General features: G+C 45.9%; 1 protein-coding gene across 1 annotated transcript; it reads left to right on the plus strand.

Moving 5' to 3' along the window:
- Positions 1 to 4832: 4832 nt before the first annotated feature.
- On the plus strand, positions 4833 to 16091 carry lrrc38a (leucine rich repeat containing 38a). Its single transcript, XM_076081682.1, has 2 exons — positions 4833 to 5460; positions 15844 to 16091. Exons 1-2 carry the CDS (start codon positions 4833 to 4835, stop codon positions 16089 to 16091), a joined length of 876 nt encoding a protein of 291 aa, XP_075937797.1.
- The last annotated feature ends 2060 nt before the right edge of the window (positions 16092 to 18151 follow it).

Genomic DNA, 18151 nt, shown 5'->3' on the forward strand with positions numbered 1-18151 from the left:
AACGGCTGTTCACCGCTCGCTGCCGGCCGGTCGGTCGCCCAGTTCTTGTTAAAAATATCCGCTTAATAATAATAAAAAACTGCGTTAACGAGCGATATAATAATTGTCGGCGTTAATTAATTAACGCGATAATAACGCGTTAACTTGCCCAGCACTAATATATATGTGTATATATATATATGATGCTCTGTGCCATGTCTTTGTAAAAAAAATAGTTATTGTTATCAGATTTTCCAAAAGTCATTTCAAACTGGTAATGGCCTCAAAAACTGTAAACCTCGGACCTGGCAACCCCAATGTGACATCACGACTGCTGTAGACTGCACAGAGTCACTGAGTCCTGCTGTTGTTCATCTCACTGTCTGAAAGAAAGGGAACCAACTATGTCCCCCCCAGTGGTAGAAAAATAAGACACACTTCATTTTAAGGGTAGTGTCATACTTCCACAAAATTCTGAATAACTGAACTGAACGTAAATTTTCCGTTTCCTTGTTTTACAGTCTGAAGTCTCTCAGACTGAGTACCTGTTCCCTTTTACGCTGCACAATCTTCCTTTTTGCCTGACCTGGGATGGCCCTGAAAACATTTGACTCTGCATAGACAGGAGTTCTAACTGTATTTCCTGGACCCTTTTTGGTCCAAAGCACATGACACAGGGGTCAATGTTAGATTCCAGAGGGGTCACCCACAGCCAAACACGCCTCTCTTCTCGAGCCCTTACCACTGTGATCTCACTTGGACTTTTGTTTTTCTATTTTATGCTTTTCTGTATAAATGTATATTTGATGGTATACCTGTGAATGATGTATCAGTTTAAATTATTTGTAATACTGTTATTGGTTTATTTTGTATAAAACAAGAAAATTAAAAGTAAAGAAAGAAAAGAAAGCACAACAAAGTTTTATAGCAACTGTCTTCAATAAAAATAAAAATAAACAATGGTGATATGCAGTAGACGTAGCATTTCATTCTTTGACATGAACTGACTTCTGCTTGGATTATGAGCAGATTATGATTAGTGCTGCAAAGATATACCATCACTGATCATTCTTTAATACCTTGTTTGATATCCAACGAGACACGATGGCATAACCCACTGTACACTGTAGAGCTTCTTTACGCCAGTGCAATTCAAAAACATCTGCAGATAAAACACCAAAGGCATGAAGTCACATGGTGGTTTTCACTCTGTAATACAAGCTTTGGACAGAAGAGGGAAGTAGAGAATCACTGTCATTTTGACACAATATTCAATATTCATGATTTATTTCTATCCCTCAGTTTATATACTTACAGATTCTCTGTTTTATCAGATCTTTTAGTTGTCCTGTAACAACTTTTCATGAATCAATAAATATGCTTTCTGTTAATATTTTAAAACTAGACCCACTGTTTTCACGAGTATCTGTCGAAGGCATGAATTCCATTCACACATTACTCAATATTTTACATGTTATTCCAAATGTCCTCCTACCACTTAAGTAGTTACGTGTATCATAAGTGAAAGCTTTATTCCCACTATGGACTGACTCCACAGCTGAGACCCAGGTGAGCTGCTCTGTTTGTTCTGTTTTACTCTGTGTGGTGTCAACTTATTCAAACACCTTGAGAACAGCAAGGCCATCTCCTAACTTGTGACATCTTGGCTCTTCCTCTCCTGATTGATTAACACATCATTTGTGTTTTGTGCTAAAGTAATGAGTAATGAGCTGGACTGACAGCACTAGGATGTGTTCCTCTCAGTGTGACACAATGCAATCATTGTTTTATACAACCATTCACGCTCCTCATACATATAAATTGGCAAAAAAACAAGAGGTTAGTGGAAAAATGGAAAGTTAGAATTGCAATGGGCCACATGGTATGGTTTTATTTAAAAACTGAAGATTGTTTGTATGATTAGAGGAAGCCTATGAGAAACATTTGGAGTGAAGTGTCTATGATCAGAAATGGGAAAGCTATTGACAAAAAGTGTCCATAACTAGTCGGGCCATAACAGATTTAGTTTTTTTTTTTTTTTTAAAGGACATTTTGCATGCAATAGAGGAGGTCCACAGGAAAATAAATGAGAAAGCTATTCAGTTTTCTGTCTACTGTCAAGTCATGCAAGGTATCAGCATTCAATGATCATGGGGTAAAGGCAGTGGCGGGCCGTGTGTTTTATACCTGGGCCTTCAGTGCTGTCCTACTACAGTTGGACCACCTCCTAATAACCTCATCATGACGCCACAGCTACGGTTATTATTTGTTTCGTGTAAAAGCCGCATATTCACATAACACTGCAATATTTCCAGCATGTATTCAAAGGTGGTGAAATGACATTCAAACAGTACACAGGCTCACTTGCCTTGTGAGCAAACAAACCACAACATGTACGTGAGCAAGGAAAGCAGAAATGATTGGAGAAGTGGAAGAGAAGCAACTGCTCATATTAGTACAACTGAAGGGAGTGAGAAATCATAACATTGTTGTGAATGAAACTTGCCCATAAACCGAGTGAGCAAGTACTGTAGCCTTAAATGGTAATTTTAGGGGAGTTGATTAGCTAATGAAGAAATGTGACAAACATGCTCCTCCTCACCAACAGGTGAGATTCATCAGGCTGGAACAAGCAACTTTGTCTTGAGAGTTTGGTTAATGTGGAGAAGCAAACGTCACAGAAAAAAGAAGAATACGCTGAACAAAACAAAAGAGTTCATCGCACACCTTGAAGAGGTCTTTCCAATGGAAGAGTGGTGGTGACTGGCAATGCCAATAGAGAGACCCCAACCAGCTGCCCATCGTATGGATGACTGAAGATACAGGGGCCCATGTCTCCATCTCCCTGGAAGAAAGAGTATGGTAGATCCTCACAACCTCCAGCAGCACAAGAGCGCTAGATGGCCGACCATTGAGGAGGCAATAAAGCAGCTGTTTAGTCACCGTATTTATACCGACGACACCAGAGAACAGCTTGCCAGCAGCAAAAGCCAAAAGAGAAAGAGTCTGGGGGCCTGTGCTGCAGACCTCCAAAAAATATATTCACCATTTTACACTACACCAAAATCCCAACCCAGCCCAGTGCTGCTCCTGGGGGCTTGCTTGAGCCAGACTACTAAATGAGTCATCGTCACTGGACTGACTTCAGTACAGTTCAGCGCTGCCCTGCCTCTGATGTGGCACTTGGTGTGACCTACTTTTCCTACATGATAGAGATCACGGCGGGCGCACTTAGTGCATTTATTTCTGTTGTCATCTTCTTCTCAGAGCAGAGACTATGATTTAGTAAGACTCTAGGGATATCTATGTAATATTAAATTTGTTTTTGCAGGCCTGACGTCACAGGCAAACAGAAGATTGAAGGATTTAGAATTAGTAATCCGTCGATTCTGCACTGAGGCCTCTCACATTCATGTCAAGCCAAATTATTGTGAAAAGATGAGATAGATTCATTACAACTTTTACATGTTTTATGGTAATTAACCTAACTTCAAAAGTTTCACCACCAAGTTTTATGAAACTTATCAGGGGCACGTGATGGTATTTACTAGTGATTATCGTTTTGACATGTATATAATGATGTACAATCATTTGATTGATCAAACATTGAGGAGTTTACAGCGGTTATCAGATTAATGTGAATTAACAGTTTACAGTAGAAGAGGGATTAATTGTATTCAGATATACAGATTATACTTCTCATTTTATATATATTTTCCCCCCCAAAATTCATAAGCATCACTCATGAACAGGATGAACACATAAAGTAAATAAAGTAAAAATAAAATGAAAAATAAACTAAATAGCTCTTTTATAAATACAACTGAGGTATTGCCTTAGTGTGTGTTTGATGAGATTACCACATTATCACATACTGTATATGTTCTAATTATAGCTGCATTAAACATACATCACTGCCTTCAAGTTAAACGTAACCTGAGCAGAAATGACACACTTCATAAAGGTGACATTTCAGCTGTTTATGATCAGCCTGCAAGAAGCTACAGAACGCCTTCCAAAATGACATTTCCACAGTATGTCTGCAAATTCTGCTACAGGCAGATGTTTTGGACACGTTGTCATGGTGACGGGAGCTCTTCTCCATCCCCATCCAGCGAGTGAAGCCAAGGCGAGAAAAAGAAAAAAGGGGACTGAAGGAGGAGGCAGGGAGGGAGAGGGGGAAACAGCGGTGATTCCAGGAGACTGCGTCACATGTGAGTCATGGATGGTGATGGAATCCTCACACATTGTATTGTAAAATAGATCCTTTTGTTGGGTGAAAAAGGAGCTCCGATAGGGTTTCAGGCAGTGAGGACTCGCTGTGGTTCTGCTCCACTGATCTGACTGATGACAGGGCAGCTGGTTTACCCCAGTGGCTGGCTAATGAGGCACGGAGGGCTGTTCCTGAGAGTCCACACAGACACAAACATGTCTCATGGCTTACCCCCTAACCCCGCCCCCCTCGCCTCTGGTTCGTTAGTCTCTATTTACCTCAGTGTTAATCCCCCCCCCCCCCCTGCTCTCTTGCACACTCTCTCTTTTGCTCCTCCCCTCTCTTCCCTCAAAGCCAGCAGGCTGCCATTTGATCCAGACTGCTGGTTACATGATCTCCTGGAATACAACGCTCCCTCGCTACTCCATGGCTTTTCGGCTTGTTCTCGCTTTGCAGGGCAGAGAGCAGGGAAGGATGCCAGCACCACGCTGAACACCATCAACATCGTCTGGCCTTTCCTTCACTTCCCCTCCTGTGATCTGAAACCGTCTATCCATCCGTGTCCCTGACCTCTCTTCTCACCCCCTGTCGACACCCCCTCACCCCCCACCTCCTATTTAATGCTGCCGCCCCCTCAACAATGATACCATGCATTAACTGGCTGCAGCCTTTCCTTGCCTTGATCTCCTCCACCTTGCTTACGCGAGGCCACATCTGCCCATCCAGTTGTTTGTGTCCGGACCACCACACTGTGGACTGCACCAGCCAAGGTCTAACCAGAGTCCCAGACTCCATCCCTCTGGATGTTCGCCGTCTCCTGCTCTCCAACAACTGGATTCCCTGGATCCCCTCCGACTTTTTGGTCCTCTACAGCGATCTGGTCTACCTGGACCTGAGGAATAATTCTCTCTCCCAGTTGGAGCCAGGGACCCTGAGCACCTCCTCTAGATTGGTCTTCTTGGACCTGGGGAGCAACAACCTGACAGAAATCTCCTCAGGAACATTTGGGGAGTCAAGGAGTCTGATCAAACTGCGACTGGGGAACAACCCCTACCTAAACATGGTAGGCAGGGATGCTTTCACGGGGTTGACGTCTTTGAGGGAGCTGGAGCTGGAGAGGAATGGTCTCATGGCGCTGGACGTCATGGTTCTTGAATCCTTGCCCTCCCTCCGGATGCTGCGTCTGGAGGGCAACCCTTGGCTCTGCAATTGCCACTTTGTCAAACTATTTGTGTGGCTGACAGAGAACCTCCACAAGCTCCCACAGGGTAAGGCATAAGCTCCTTACAGCAGAGACTCAGTCTTTGTCCCATGCCAGAGTAGAGGAAATCCAATCACTTCCCGGACATTTATTCATAATATTTGATCGATCCGTAGCAACACATTTGATGATTGAAATTCATGTATTACATACAAATATATATATAATAAGTGTTATTGTTCCTCATCAAAAAGCCAGTGCTATTATTTTCTCTGGACAGATAAATGTAGTTTATCTTCACTAACTCAATGTCTTCATCATGTTTATCACAGGTACACTGATTCTCTTCTGTCTTATGTTTGGAACAATATTTGCTTACGTTCTGTGCAAGCCGTACACCACAGTTAACTCACGTTGTATTATTAAACCAAAAACATCAACTGTGCAGAAACAAATACTGATACACAGGCCAACTGTACCTACTACACTATAGATTGTGCAAAGTACTCCTTTAAACCTCTTAGGTGCCACTTCAATAAGAGGAGAAGATTATTTTCTATTTATTTATCCTCTTGGGAAGATTTCATTTTTTTCAGTTTCATTTGTTATTTTCATTACATACCCACTTTTATAACTTTCAACTGTATATCCCAGCATACATCAGCCGTTGGAGTTTCAGGGTTCCCACTCATTTCTAAAGATCATTTTTCAGGATATTTTCATGATGTTGTAGCTGGTATGACAGACAGGGATCACACCATACACTAGTATATTCCTCTCTGTGGAAGTCTGATCTAAAAGACGTGCAGTCTTTGGCTATACCATATCCATGACATCATCTCTTACATGCTTAGAAATGATGACAAATTGATCATAAATTAATGCAAACACACCTGCAGATATACGGCACATCATTTCATGTCATGTTATGGTCCATTCTACATGTGTTCGAAGAGACAATGCTAGCAAAGAGTTTTGACCCCAGCTTCTCATTCATTATCCTAACTATCTCAACAATGCCCAGCACTCATTAGAAACCATTGCTCCTATCACAAACCTTTGCAGGCAAAACAAGTTAGTAAACATGCCAACTTTACCAGTTCATGTTGTAACCAGGTTTAGTCTGCTGTTCACAGAAACACAGACCAAAACATCTCAGCTGCACAACTGACCCAGAACTTTTGGTGTCTGGTAATTTATTGTATAACAATACGCCAAAAGTAATATGTCATTCCTGCTTTTTACTTTGAGGTCACTAAAAAACAACGACCCATTTTTTTAATACAGTGACAAAGTGTAGCAGTGGAAATGACACAGCCTGCTGGTTTTTAACTGGGCCGTGGTGGTTCTGGAGTTTTAAATAAGAATGAGTTACAAGGCAACCTACATTCTGTCAACACAATCCCCCACTGTTTGTATCGGTTGGGTCAACGGTGAACAAGCAACATATGCTTTATTCAGCACCACATCTGATGCTGTGACACCACAACACTGACACCAGACACCCAGGTCTAGACTCCTTCCTCACAACAAAGACACTGTACACAGCTACAGCACTCACACAGACACACTCACTCACACTCACACACACACACACACACACACATTGTTTTAGACTAAATGGCTTCTGGAAATGAGCGAATAAACACGTTTTTTTTAGAAGACGTCTTGCAGTCACTTTGTATCTGTGTTCCTGGCTACATTCAGAAGGGTGTTTGTGTGCATGCACCTGACTTCACACATACTGTATATGCACATTCAATGAAACAACTCTTTCTGCCTGTGTAAACATGTACATGTGTTTGTGGACACGCTTTTTGTGTTGCTATGTTTTTTCATGTCTGTATTCACGTGGTGCCCATGTGAATGAACATACATGTATTCATGTTCCTGCGTGTTCCTTTGTAAATATATATGTTAGTGATTGTGTTCAGTGGCTCATGTGCTAATGTCTGCGTGTTTGTGTTTTTGATCCTTTTTTTATTGACCTATATGTGTGTGTGTGTGTGTGTGTCAGTCTATGTGAGCATGTTGTAGCGCCACGTGACTGGAATATCACCAAGTGATGAGGTTACTGAGTCCCCTTTCATGTGGAAAACCCCTTCTGGTCTTACAATGATTCACACACACACACAAACACACACACATACACAAACACTTGACAATGATGTCTCGTGACTCCTGGGTGCAGCAGTGCTACAGAGGAATCAGGATGAGATGGAAGTGCAGTGGACGGAATGTTTTTGAGTTACAGTGCATTAGTAGCACAAAGAAACGCCATCTTCATTACAAAGGGCTGGCAGAGACTAAAACAAATAGATAGATAGATAGATAGATGTATACTTTATTCATCCCCAGGGGGATATTTGTTCACAATACACAAAAGAGTCAGTTTTTAGATTGGAAGTTTAGCCTTTGGGTCAAAATAGCTATATAATAAAAAATAATAATAGTAATACCTCCTGTGGTTTCTGCTATTTTGATACGTTTTGGTGTGAAGCTGGATTACTATTGGTGCGTTAGGGGGTTACAGCTCAGCAATGAAGTCCAAACAGGTAGCTTCCATATATGCTGCAGGCAAACCCAAGCAGTACACGCACCACCTCAAACAATGTAGCTCTGCTTCAGGACTACAGCAGCTACAGAGAGAACACCATGGCTGCTTTACCAACTGGGCTAAGCACACAATTGCCCCAGGGGCCCTGACAGCACGATGCTTACTGTGTATCAGCTGGTTTGTGCTAAATTCATTTCTATTTGTAGTCCGAAAAGTGTTGAGCAATCACCTGTCTTTGGTTGAATGCAGGTAGACAGTCTGTGTGGAGAGCAAAAGAGGCAGAACCCATTAGCTGAAATGCAATCTGGGAACCCAGCGGCTATGGTCTGACGATGATTTCGCTTTTTATTGGTTCAAAATGAGCTTTGTAACTGGCTACTTGTGAAACATTCCGGTAGTACACATCGTCTCTTAACTCCAACTCCAGTCTTGCATCTGTAAACAATGAGCAGCACACGGAACTTGCACAGACCTGGATCAGTAGCAACTACATTCACTGACACATTCACTGTCGAAAGGCTAATTCATGGTTCCTCATCCATGTGATCATATGGGTTAGTGCTATGTACATTTAGTAATCTGCCCAAGTCATCACAGGGGTCCGAGACGACATCTGCGTGCAGCTCACAATTTCCCACCACACAGACTGACAAGCAGGCTATGCATACGCTAGAAAAGTAAACTGAAAGCTTGTTTCGTGCACAGTATGCATGTACTGCATTCTTCATCCTTGTTGCACACACAGTTTTTGAATTTTGCATGTTGTTAATCCAAACACAACAAGTGTGGGGCATATGCATAAGCATACCCCTGATCATTACAAGTCTGCAGCTGTTAGAGTAAGGCTTTACTGCTGTTTTGACAATACCCTTGTTAACTTTAGGAATCTGTAATTTAGAGTATAGTGTGTGTGTGTGTGTGTGTGTGTGTGTGTGTCTTTGTGGTGTTTTTGTTACACGACTGTGTGGGTGAACAGCAAATACAGCTTAAGCAACATTGTATAAGCTGTTTTTCTCTGTCACTGTTTGGCTCAAATGTAAAAGCAGATCTAATATATTTATATATATATATATATATATATATATATAAATATATATATATATATATAAATGCCATGAAGACTTTGTGCCTGTTTATTCAATGGATCAAGTGGAAGACATGTCATTAGTTACTCCAGACATATGTAATATTATGTACAGTCACACAAAGCTTCTCTTTATGAGGTGTCAGGCAGAATATTACAGTGGGTCTGATTTTTAGGATGCATTTGCTGTTTTTCAAACTTTTTTGGGGTTTGAGTCAACGACTCTCAAAACCTTTAGTTTCTAACAATGCATGTGAAAGCTGTATATTAACTGTATTATAGGAATACAGTTAACCATTGGTTTGTTGCATTGCTGCAATGATTGGTTAGATAACTAATGTTGAACCACTTACACTGATCTGGTTACTTCTTTGGTGTCAAAAAGGAAAAAAGCTCTGCTTTATCACCAATGGCCAATATTATATATATTTTTTCCCATAAATTCACATTGTGTACATACGAACATCATTAGCTCAAAAATGCCGCCCTCTCATTCATTTAATTGAGAACACAGCACCCCATTGGACCACAGCAGAGGGACATGGAAAACAGCATCGGGGTCATCAGGGGAAAAGAAGTTGTACCGACCTCAACTTTTAAAACAAAACAATGCAACCTCATCTAACAACTCCTTGTGGTTGCCAATCAAACGTGCAAGTGAACGTTTCTGGTAGATTTATTTGTAGCATGAGCAGCATAATTCTTTATCATTATTTTACCTCAACATTGTCACAGTGGAGAGGGGTCGAACCGTAACTGTTGTTGTTATGTGATATGAGCTTTAACCATTCGGCCCACCCCTTGTTCTATTGCTCTATTCAGTCCTAACGGACACATTTACCCTTGTAAGCAGGAAGTCCAGTGTCTGGGTTCCTGTCAGCTGGTTAACTTCCTCTCCTTTGAACACCACGTCAAACAAATCAACAGAACTGCCTTTTTCCACGCATGGCCCGTCCACGCATGGCCCGTCTCCGCCCATCACTCTCCTTATCTGCCGCTGAAACTTTGATCCACGCCTTCATCACCTCCAGAATTGACTACTGCAACAGCATTCTTCATGGCACATCATCCAAAATCCTAAATAAACTCCAGTACATCCAGAACTCTGCTGCTCGTCTGCTCACCCATACCCGCTCCCGTGACCACATCACCCCTGTTCTCCAGAATCTCCACTGGCTCCCTGTCCCACAACGGATCCAATATAAAGTCCTTCTCCTCACTCACAAAGCCCTCCACAATCAGGCCCCCTCCTACCTCACCGACCTGCTTCACCACCACACTCCATCCCGTCGGCTCCGCTCCTCTGATGCCAACCTCCTGTCCCTTCCACTCAGGACCAAGCACCGGACATGGGGTGACAGAGCGTTCTCCAGAGCTGCCCCCTCCCTCTGGAACTCTCTGTTAGGATCCCTGTCTGCTCCTAGTTTGTGCTCCTCTGTTTTTCCCCCTGTCTGTTTTGTTATTGTGGGCCATGTGCTTATGTTTTGTTTTTGTGTCAGCCTACAGTTTCCACCCCCGTGTTCCGCCCACTTCACGCCTCTCTCCTTAGGCTCAGCTGTGGCTCATTCCAGTGATCGCCGCTGGCTGACTTAAATACCTCGGCGTTTCACCGGCGCGTCGTCAGTCCGTACGGTTACCAGTCTGGTCACGTAAGTCTGAACACCCATTTCAGTGAAGATCGTTACCTGTTTGTTTTCTGTTCCTTCAGTTTTGAGTGCGGTCGAGTTTCCCTCCCGACTCCGGTGGAGATTATAGGAGTGACTTTTATTTGCTGGACAGTTAGTCTTTGTTTTTTGTTTGTTCTTTCTGTGACTCCTCCTGCACAGTTAAATAAAGTCTTGGCTGGAGTAAACCTGCTGTGTGCGTGCGTTTGGGTCCACTAACTACACTACCACCTAACAGAACGGACTGACCATGTCGGACCCAGCCGCCGCAGCAGAATCTCCTTCTGCGGATCAGCTGCAGAGGGCGATGACCAACCAGGGCGCGCTCCTCGGGCAACACCATCAGGTTCTGAGGGACCTAGTGGACTCGCAGCGATCTATCGGGTCCCAGGTAGCGGAGATAGGAAGCCTGATGCAGAACTTCAAGCTACGCCATTCTCCTCCCTCAGAGCCGGTCCCTGAGGACTCATCCAGCACCCGTGAGTCCTTTGTTCCCTCACCGGTGCCCTATAATGGAGCGTCCGGGGAATATAGAGGGTTCATGCGCCAGTGTGGATTTGTTTTTAACCAGCAACCCCGCACATTTGCTTCGGACAATGCGAAGGTGGCCTTTACAGTGGGGTTGCTGCGCGGCAAGGCGCTGGTCTGGGCGGAGGCTTGGCTCAACAGGCGCAGCCCAAACCGGGTCCCCTACGAGCTCTTCTTGGAGGAATTCACTCTTCACTCTGTCAATCAATATGGATAACCATATCCGGGAACGGCGTCGGGAGAGGAACTTCAGGCCTTCCAATCCGGTGCGTCAGTTTGCTTCCAGCCGCAGCCTTCAGTTTCCGAGCCCGTCCCGACGGTACAGCTCTGCGCGCTCCCGTTCTCCTACCTCAGCACCTCCCCCTTTGGAGCTGGAGGAGCCGATGCAGCTCGGGCGGACTCATCTCTCTCCGGAGGAGAGAGAGCGACGCATCCTCTCAGGAAGCTGTCTTTACTGTGGTGAGTCAGGACACCGCATGGCCATTTGCTCTATTCGACCAAAAGAGAGAGCTCGCCAGTAAGAGTGGGGGTGCTGGCGAGCGATTCAGGGAGAATTCCCCATTCTAAGCCTCGTGCACTGTTTCCTGCCACCCTGAGTTTATCATCTGGGCCTGTGCACCTGTCGGCACTCATTGATTCAGTAGCTGAAGAGAACTTTTTGGACACTGAGTTTATTAGAAGTAATGGGATTCCCGTAGAAGCGTTAGAGTGCGCTCAGCTAGTGAGCGCACTGGATGGCAGTTCACTGGCAGAGATAACACACCAGACTCAGCCAATTTCCCTGCTCGTGTCCAGTAATCACAGCCAGAAGACCCGGTTCTACGTGTTTCCTACCCCTCAGACACCCCTGGTCCTGGGACTTCCCTGGCTTAAGGATCACAATCCACAGATCGATTGGGCTGGGGGTAGAATCACCGGCTGGAGCTCCGCCTGTCACACTCGCTGCCTCAGATCTGCGGTTCCCCGGCAAGCTCTTCCCTCCAGCAGACCTGACACCGGTCCTAGCCTCTCCGCCGTGCCCCGGGAATATATGGATTTAGGAGAGGCATTCAGCAAGGAGCGGGCCCTGTCACTCCCCCCTCATCGCCCACACGACTGTGCTATTGACCTGCTCCCGGGCGCCCCACTTCCCACGAGTCGGCTATATAATCTCTCCCGGCCAGAACGTGAATCTATGGAGAAATATATAACGGAGTCGGTCGCCGCAGGAATCATACGTCCCTCATCTTCACCTGTGGGAGCGGGTTTCTTCTTCGTCTCCAAGAAGGACAAGAGCCTCCGTCCCTGCATCGATTTCAGAGGTTTGAATCGGATCACTATCAAAGATAAATATCCATTACCGCTAATCTCTTCTGTTTTCGAATCCTTAGCTGGAGCTAAGATATTCACCAAGCTGGACCTCCGCAACGCGTATCATCTGGTCCGAATTCGCGAGGGAGACGAGTGGAAGACGGCCTTTAACACACCCTTGGGACACTTTGAATACCTGGTGATGCCGTTTGGATTGACCAATGCCCCTGCCGTTTTTCAAGCACTGGTTAATGACGTCCTCCGCGACTTCCTCAACCATTTCGTGTTTGTGTATATTGACGACATTCTCATCTTCTCCCCGAATCCCCAGGAGCACACTAACCATGTCCGCCAGGTTCTGCAACGACTGTTGGAGAATCAGCTCTTCATTAAGGCTGAGAAGTGCGAATTCCACGTCTCCTCTGTGCAGTTCCTGGGCGTCTTCATTGAGGAGGGTCAGGTGAGAAAGGACCCCGAGAAGGTTAAAGCGGTAACGGAGTGGCCGGTGCCCGCCTCACGAAAGAAGCTCCAGCAGTTTTGGGGTTCGCTAACTTCTACAGACGGTTCATCCGGGACTACAGCCGAACGGCAGAACCACTGACGCGACTCACCTCCTCCAAGGTGTTGTTTTCATGGACCCCAGAGGCCGACAAGGCTTTTTGTGCTCTCAAGGAGCGGTTCGCATCGGCTCCAATCCTGGTCCACCCAGACGAGACACGCCAGTTTGTCGTCGAGGTGGACGCCTCCGACACCGGAGTCGGAGCCGTACTGTCTCAGCGGTCAGTTTCCGACTCTAAACTCCATCCTTGTGCTTTCTTCTCCCGTAGACTTTCCCCTGCGGAGAGAAACTAGGACGTAGGCAACCGAAAGCTGTTGGCTGTCAAGTTAGCCTTGGAGGAGTGGAGGCACTGGCTGGAGGGATCGGTGCTCCCCTTCATCGTATGGACCGACCACTGTAATCTGGAGTATATCCACACGGCGAGACGCCTCAATTCTCGCCAGGCCCGCTGGGCCTTGTTCTTCGCCCATTTCAATTTCACCATCACCTATCGGCCCGGCCACAAGAACACCAAGCCGGATGCACTCTCCCATCAGTTTGCCCCGGAAGAGGGAGACTCTACTCCCGACACCATCCTGCCTGCCTCGTAAGTGCTCGGTGCTGTCACCTGGGAGATCGAGAGGGTGGTACGTGAGGCCCAGCACACCCAACCTGACCCCGGAGGGGGCCCTCCGAATCGTCTGTTTGTCCCTCCGTCCGTCCGCTCCCAAGTCCTGCGGTGGGCCCACGACTCCCGTCTCTCTGGTCACCCCGGCATCCGGCGGACTATAGACTGGCTCCGCCGCACCTTTTGGTGGCCGTCCCTCGAAGAGGAGACCCGTACGTATGTGCGGGCCTGCACTACGTGCGCCCGGAACAAGGCCTCGCACCGACCCCCCCATGGGGTTACTACATCCACTCCCTGTTCCACAACGTCCGTGGTCCCACATCGCAGTGGATTTCGTAACTGGTCTCTCCCCGTCAAACAGTAACACCGTCATTCTGACTGTGGTAGACCGGTTCTCTAAGGCGGCTCACTTCATTCCCCTGCCCAAGCTTCCATCGGCCCGTGAGACCGCTGACCTACTAGTCCAACACGTCATTAGGCTTCATGGCATTCCTGCGGACATAGTCTCGGACCGTGGCCCGCAGTTCTCATCCCAGTTATGGAAGGCATTCTGTCACACCCTCGGTGCCACAGCCAATCTCTCCTCGGGATTCCATCCGCAAACTAACGGCCAGACGGAGAGGCTGAACCAGGAGCTCGAGGCCATCCTCAGGTGTGTGACCGCCACTAATCCCTCCTCTTGGAGCCATCACCTCCCGTGGGTTGAGTACGCCCACAATTCCCACACATCTACTGCCACCAGACTGTCTCCGTTTGAGGCCTCCTTGGGCTATCAGCCTCCCCTGTTCCCTAGCCAGGAGGTCGAGGTGGCAGTTCCGTCGGTCCAAGACAATGCCCGTCGTTGTAGACGGGTGTGGAGAGAGACTCGGGTGGCGGATCGCCGTCGTGTTCCAGCTCTGGCCTACCGTATCGGACAATCGGTTTGGCTTTCGACCAGGGACATCCCCCTGCGCACAGTCTAGGAAGCTCTCTCCCAGATATGTCGGCCCCTTTCCCATCATCTCCATCATCAATCCAGTAACGGTCAAACTGCAGTTGCCTCGCTCCATGAGGATTCACCCGGTGTTCCATGTCTCCCTCCTCAAGCCTGTTGTCTCCAGTCCCCTAAATCCTCCGTCAGAACCCCCTCCACCCCCCCACCCCGACTCTTCGAGGGGGGCCCCGTCTACACAGTCAATCGCCTCCTGGATGTCCACCGTCGAGGTAGGGGGTTTCAGTACCTGGTGGACTGGGAGGGTTATGGACCAGAGGAGCGGTGCTGGGTGCCGCGATCCCGGATCTTTGACCCGGGGCTCATACGAGACTACCACCGACAGAACCCCGGTAAACCAGGCGGTTCGCCAAGAGGCTCCCGTTAAGGGGGGGTACTGTTAGGATCCCTGTCTGCTCCTAGTTTGTGCTCCTCTGTTTTTCCCCCTGTCTGTTTTGTTATTGTGGGCCATGTGCTTATGTTTTGTTTTTGTGTCAGCCTACAGTTTCCACCCCTGTGTTCCGCCCACTTCACGCCTCTCTCCTTAGGCTCAGCTGTGGCTCATTCCAGTGATCGCCGCTGGCTGACTTAAATACATCGGCGTTTCACCGGCGCGTCGTCAGTCCGTCCGGTTACCAGTCTGGTCACGTAAGTCTGAACACCCGTTTCAGTGAAGATCGTTACCTGTTTGTTTTCTGTTCCTTCAGTTTTGAGTGCGGTCGAGTTTCCCTCCCGACTCCGGAGGCTACCTGTCCCGGCCTCGGTTGAGCTTCCCTCCCGACTCCGGTGGAGATTATAGGAGTGACTTTTATTTGCTGGACAGTTAGTCTTTGTTTTTTGTTTGTTCTTTCTGTGACTCCTCCTGCACAGTTAAATAAAGTCTTGGCTGGAGTAAACCTGCTGTGTGCGTGCGTTTGGGTCCACTAACTACACTACCACATAACACTCTCTCCCCAAACACATGCGAGACTGCACTAACCTTTCCACATTCAAATCACAAATCAAAACCCACCTGTTCAAAACTGCTTTTAATGTGTGACCGATATTATGTGTTTTAAAATGTTAGTGTATAGCTTTATTTTATATGATGATTTTAATGTAAAGTGTCTTTGAGAATTATGAAAAGCGCTCGATAAATAAAATGTATTATTACTATTATTATTATGAACTTGTTGATGTCTCTCTTCCCAGGTATGGAGGGGATAGAGTGCTCCCTGCCTCTGGATGGGCGTCGTGTTCCCCTAAGTTTACTCTCTGAAGACAGTTTTCGGGAGTGCCGTGGTGCCCTCACCCTCACTGACTACCTCATCGTCATCTTCTCTGGCATTTCCGTCTCAGTGGCGGCCATCGTGGCCAGCTTCTTCCTCGCTTCCACAGTCCACTGCTTCCAGCGCCTCAGCAAAGGCAGCAAAGGAGATGAAGAAGAGGGCAACGACTGATGGGGGAATAGAAAGGGGGAAGGAAGTTATCAAATGCAAATGTTTCTTACTAAACCTTTGCTCAGAACTCGACCAAACATGAGCACAAGAGAGATTGTGGTGAAGCGGGAGAGTAAAGGCGTTATAGGAAAATGCCACATCAAGACAGCTCTTACCTTGTCAAAACCAAAATCACACTTGAGCTATCATGAGAATCAGAGACTGGTTTGGAAAACATCAGACAGGCTTGAATCTCTGTGAGCAGGTTTGTAGTCACAGAATGTAGCAATTTCTACTACTGCCTACAGTACTGACTGTTACGCCATTCTTGAAAAATGCATCTGCCGTCCTGGTCATTAAGACTGAGATCACTAAACGTCACTGCACACTGCAAGGCAAATACATCCAACAGATGTTACAATGTGGTGCCATTAAGAAAAGGTCTCCCAGTGGGAGCTGACCAGTAACAAGCCATTCCTTTACTGTTGGTCCACACAGGTCTGTAATATATACCAACACAAAAATAAATTGTGACTTATGGCAGGACCAGACTACAGGAAGCTTTCGTCTTTTGAGATGTCATTGTCAGATGAGACGATCAGTTTCATACATTCTTGCCATGACATGGCCGACTTTATGTTGGATCCTGACCTATCAGGTAAATGGACTGTACTTGTACAGCACTTTTCTAGTCTTTCTGACCATTCAAAGCACTTTCACACTACATGTCATCATTCACCCATTCATACACTGATGGCAGGGGCTAAGTGCCACCTGCCTATCAGACGTAGTCATTTACACACCGTAGGCACAGCTACGGGAGACACATGCGACTAGCGGAGCTGGGGATCAAACCGCCGATCCTCTGATTGAAGGACGACCCTGCTCTCCACTTAGCCACAGTCGCCAACAGTGACAGAACCCACAACTTTATTTACATCTTAATAAATCATAGTCAAAGCCAGTCAAAGCAGCTGAGCTGTGCTTGGAAAGTAATTGCAAAAATAATGTCCAGTAACTGTAGAACATTCTTGATGTTTTAGGTCAGACCCTACCCAGAGTGCAGAGGGCTACAAAGACAGGGCTTGTGTAGAATTCAGCAGGCTTTCAGTGGTTCAGAACCTCCCAAGACCTCTACTGAGAGAGTCCACTGGTACAACTTGTGAGTAAGTGCCTTGCCCAATAGCATCTTAGTTGTTGAAAGACCAGTTGTGTGAATTTGAAAATTAGCTTTCTGATGCATTTAGAACAAAAGCTTTATTTTGCTCCTCAAGATGTACTCAAAACTGATCCTGGTAACTTGGCACAAATGCAGTTTACTGTATATTATACAGTACGAATGTTTAACTTCTGTCCATTTTACATTTGGTTTTCACAAGTTACTGAAACACTTACATTTGTTTTATCAATAGCTTACCTGTTGGATGGGGCTGAGATCTTGGCCCTGTTCTTCAAATGTAAATGGACTCATTTTGGCTAAAACATTGATATCAGGCTAAAATCATCCAGCTAATTAGATTCTTTGAAATCAGTTTGAGGATTGAGTTGTTAGTCCTGGATGAAATAATCTTGCAGTGCGCTCTTACATGGCTTTGACTGGACTGATCAGACCTGCTTTGAAAAAGGTCAAACGAGTAGAAGGTTGAAACCATCAGCAGCATTCATATGATTGTCTGATTGAGATGTGCTGTGAACCGTCCCAGCATGCATTGGGGCAATAGATTCATTCATAAATCTTGTTTTATGTGTGTCCCTGCATTGTTAACATACATTGTGCTCCACGATGTTTAAACTATTTCCACATGTAGGTAAATGACTGATGAGGTTCTCCCTCATGGACATGCAAGAGACTTATGAAAATGAAAATCTCGTGAAAAGCTGCTTTAATTATGTGAATAATTCTAAACTTAAACTTTATTTATTCATATAGCGCTATTTATGCAAAATTGCAACACACGGTGCTTAACAAATAGAAATACAACAGACAGGACAGGTGAGATGTGTTCTCCTTCTGCTCTGGTCTTGTCTGGTCTACACTTGCTGCTACATTCTGTACAATCTGTAGCTGATTTATAGCTTTC

The sequence above is a fragment of the Anarhichas minor genome, unplaced genomic scaffold, assembly GCF_050575085.1.
Source record: "Anarhichas minor isolate MPS153535 unplaced genomic scaffold, ASM5057508v1 ptg000086l, whole genome shotgun sequence".
NCBI lineage: Eukaryota > Metazoa > Chordata > Actinopteri > Perciformes > Anarhichadidae > Anarhichas > Anarhichas minor.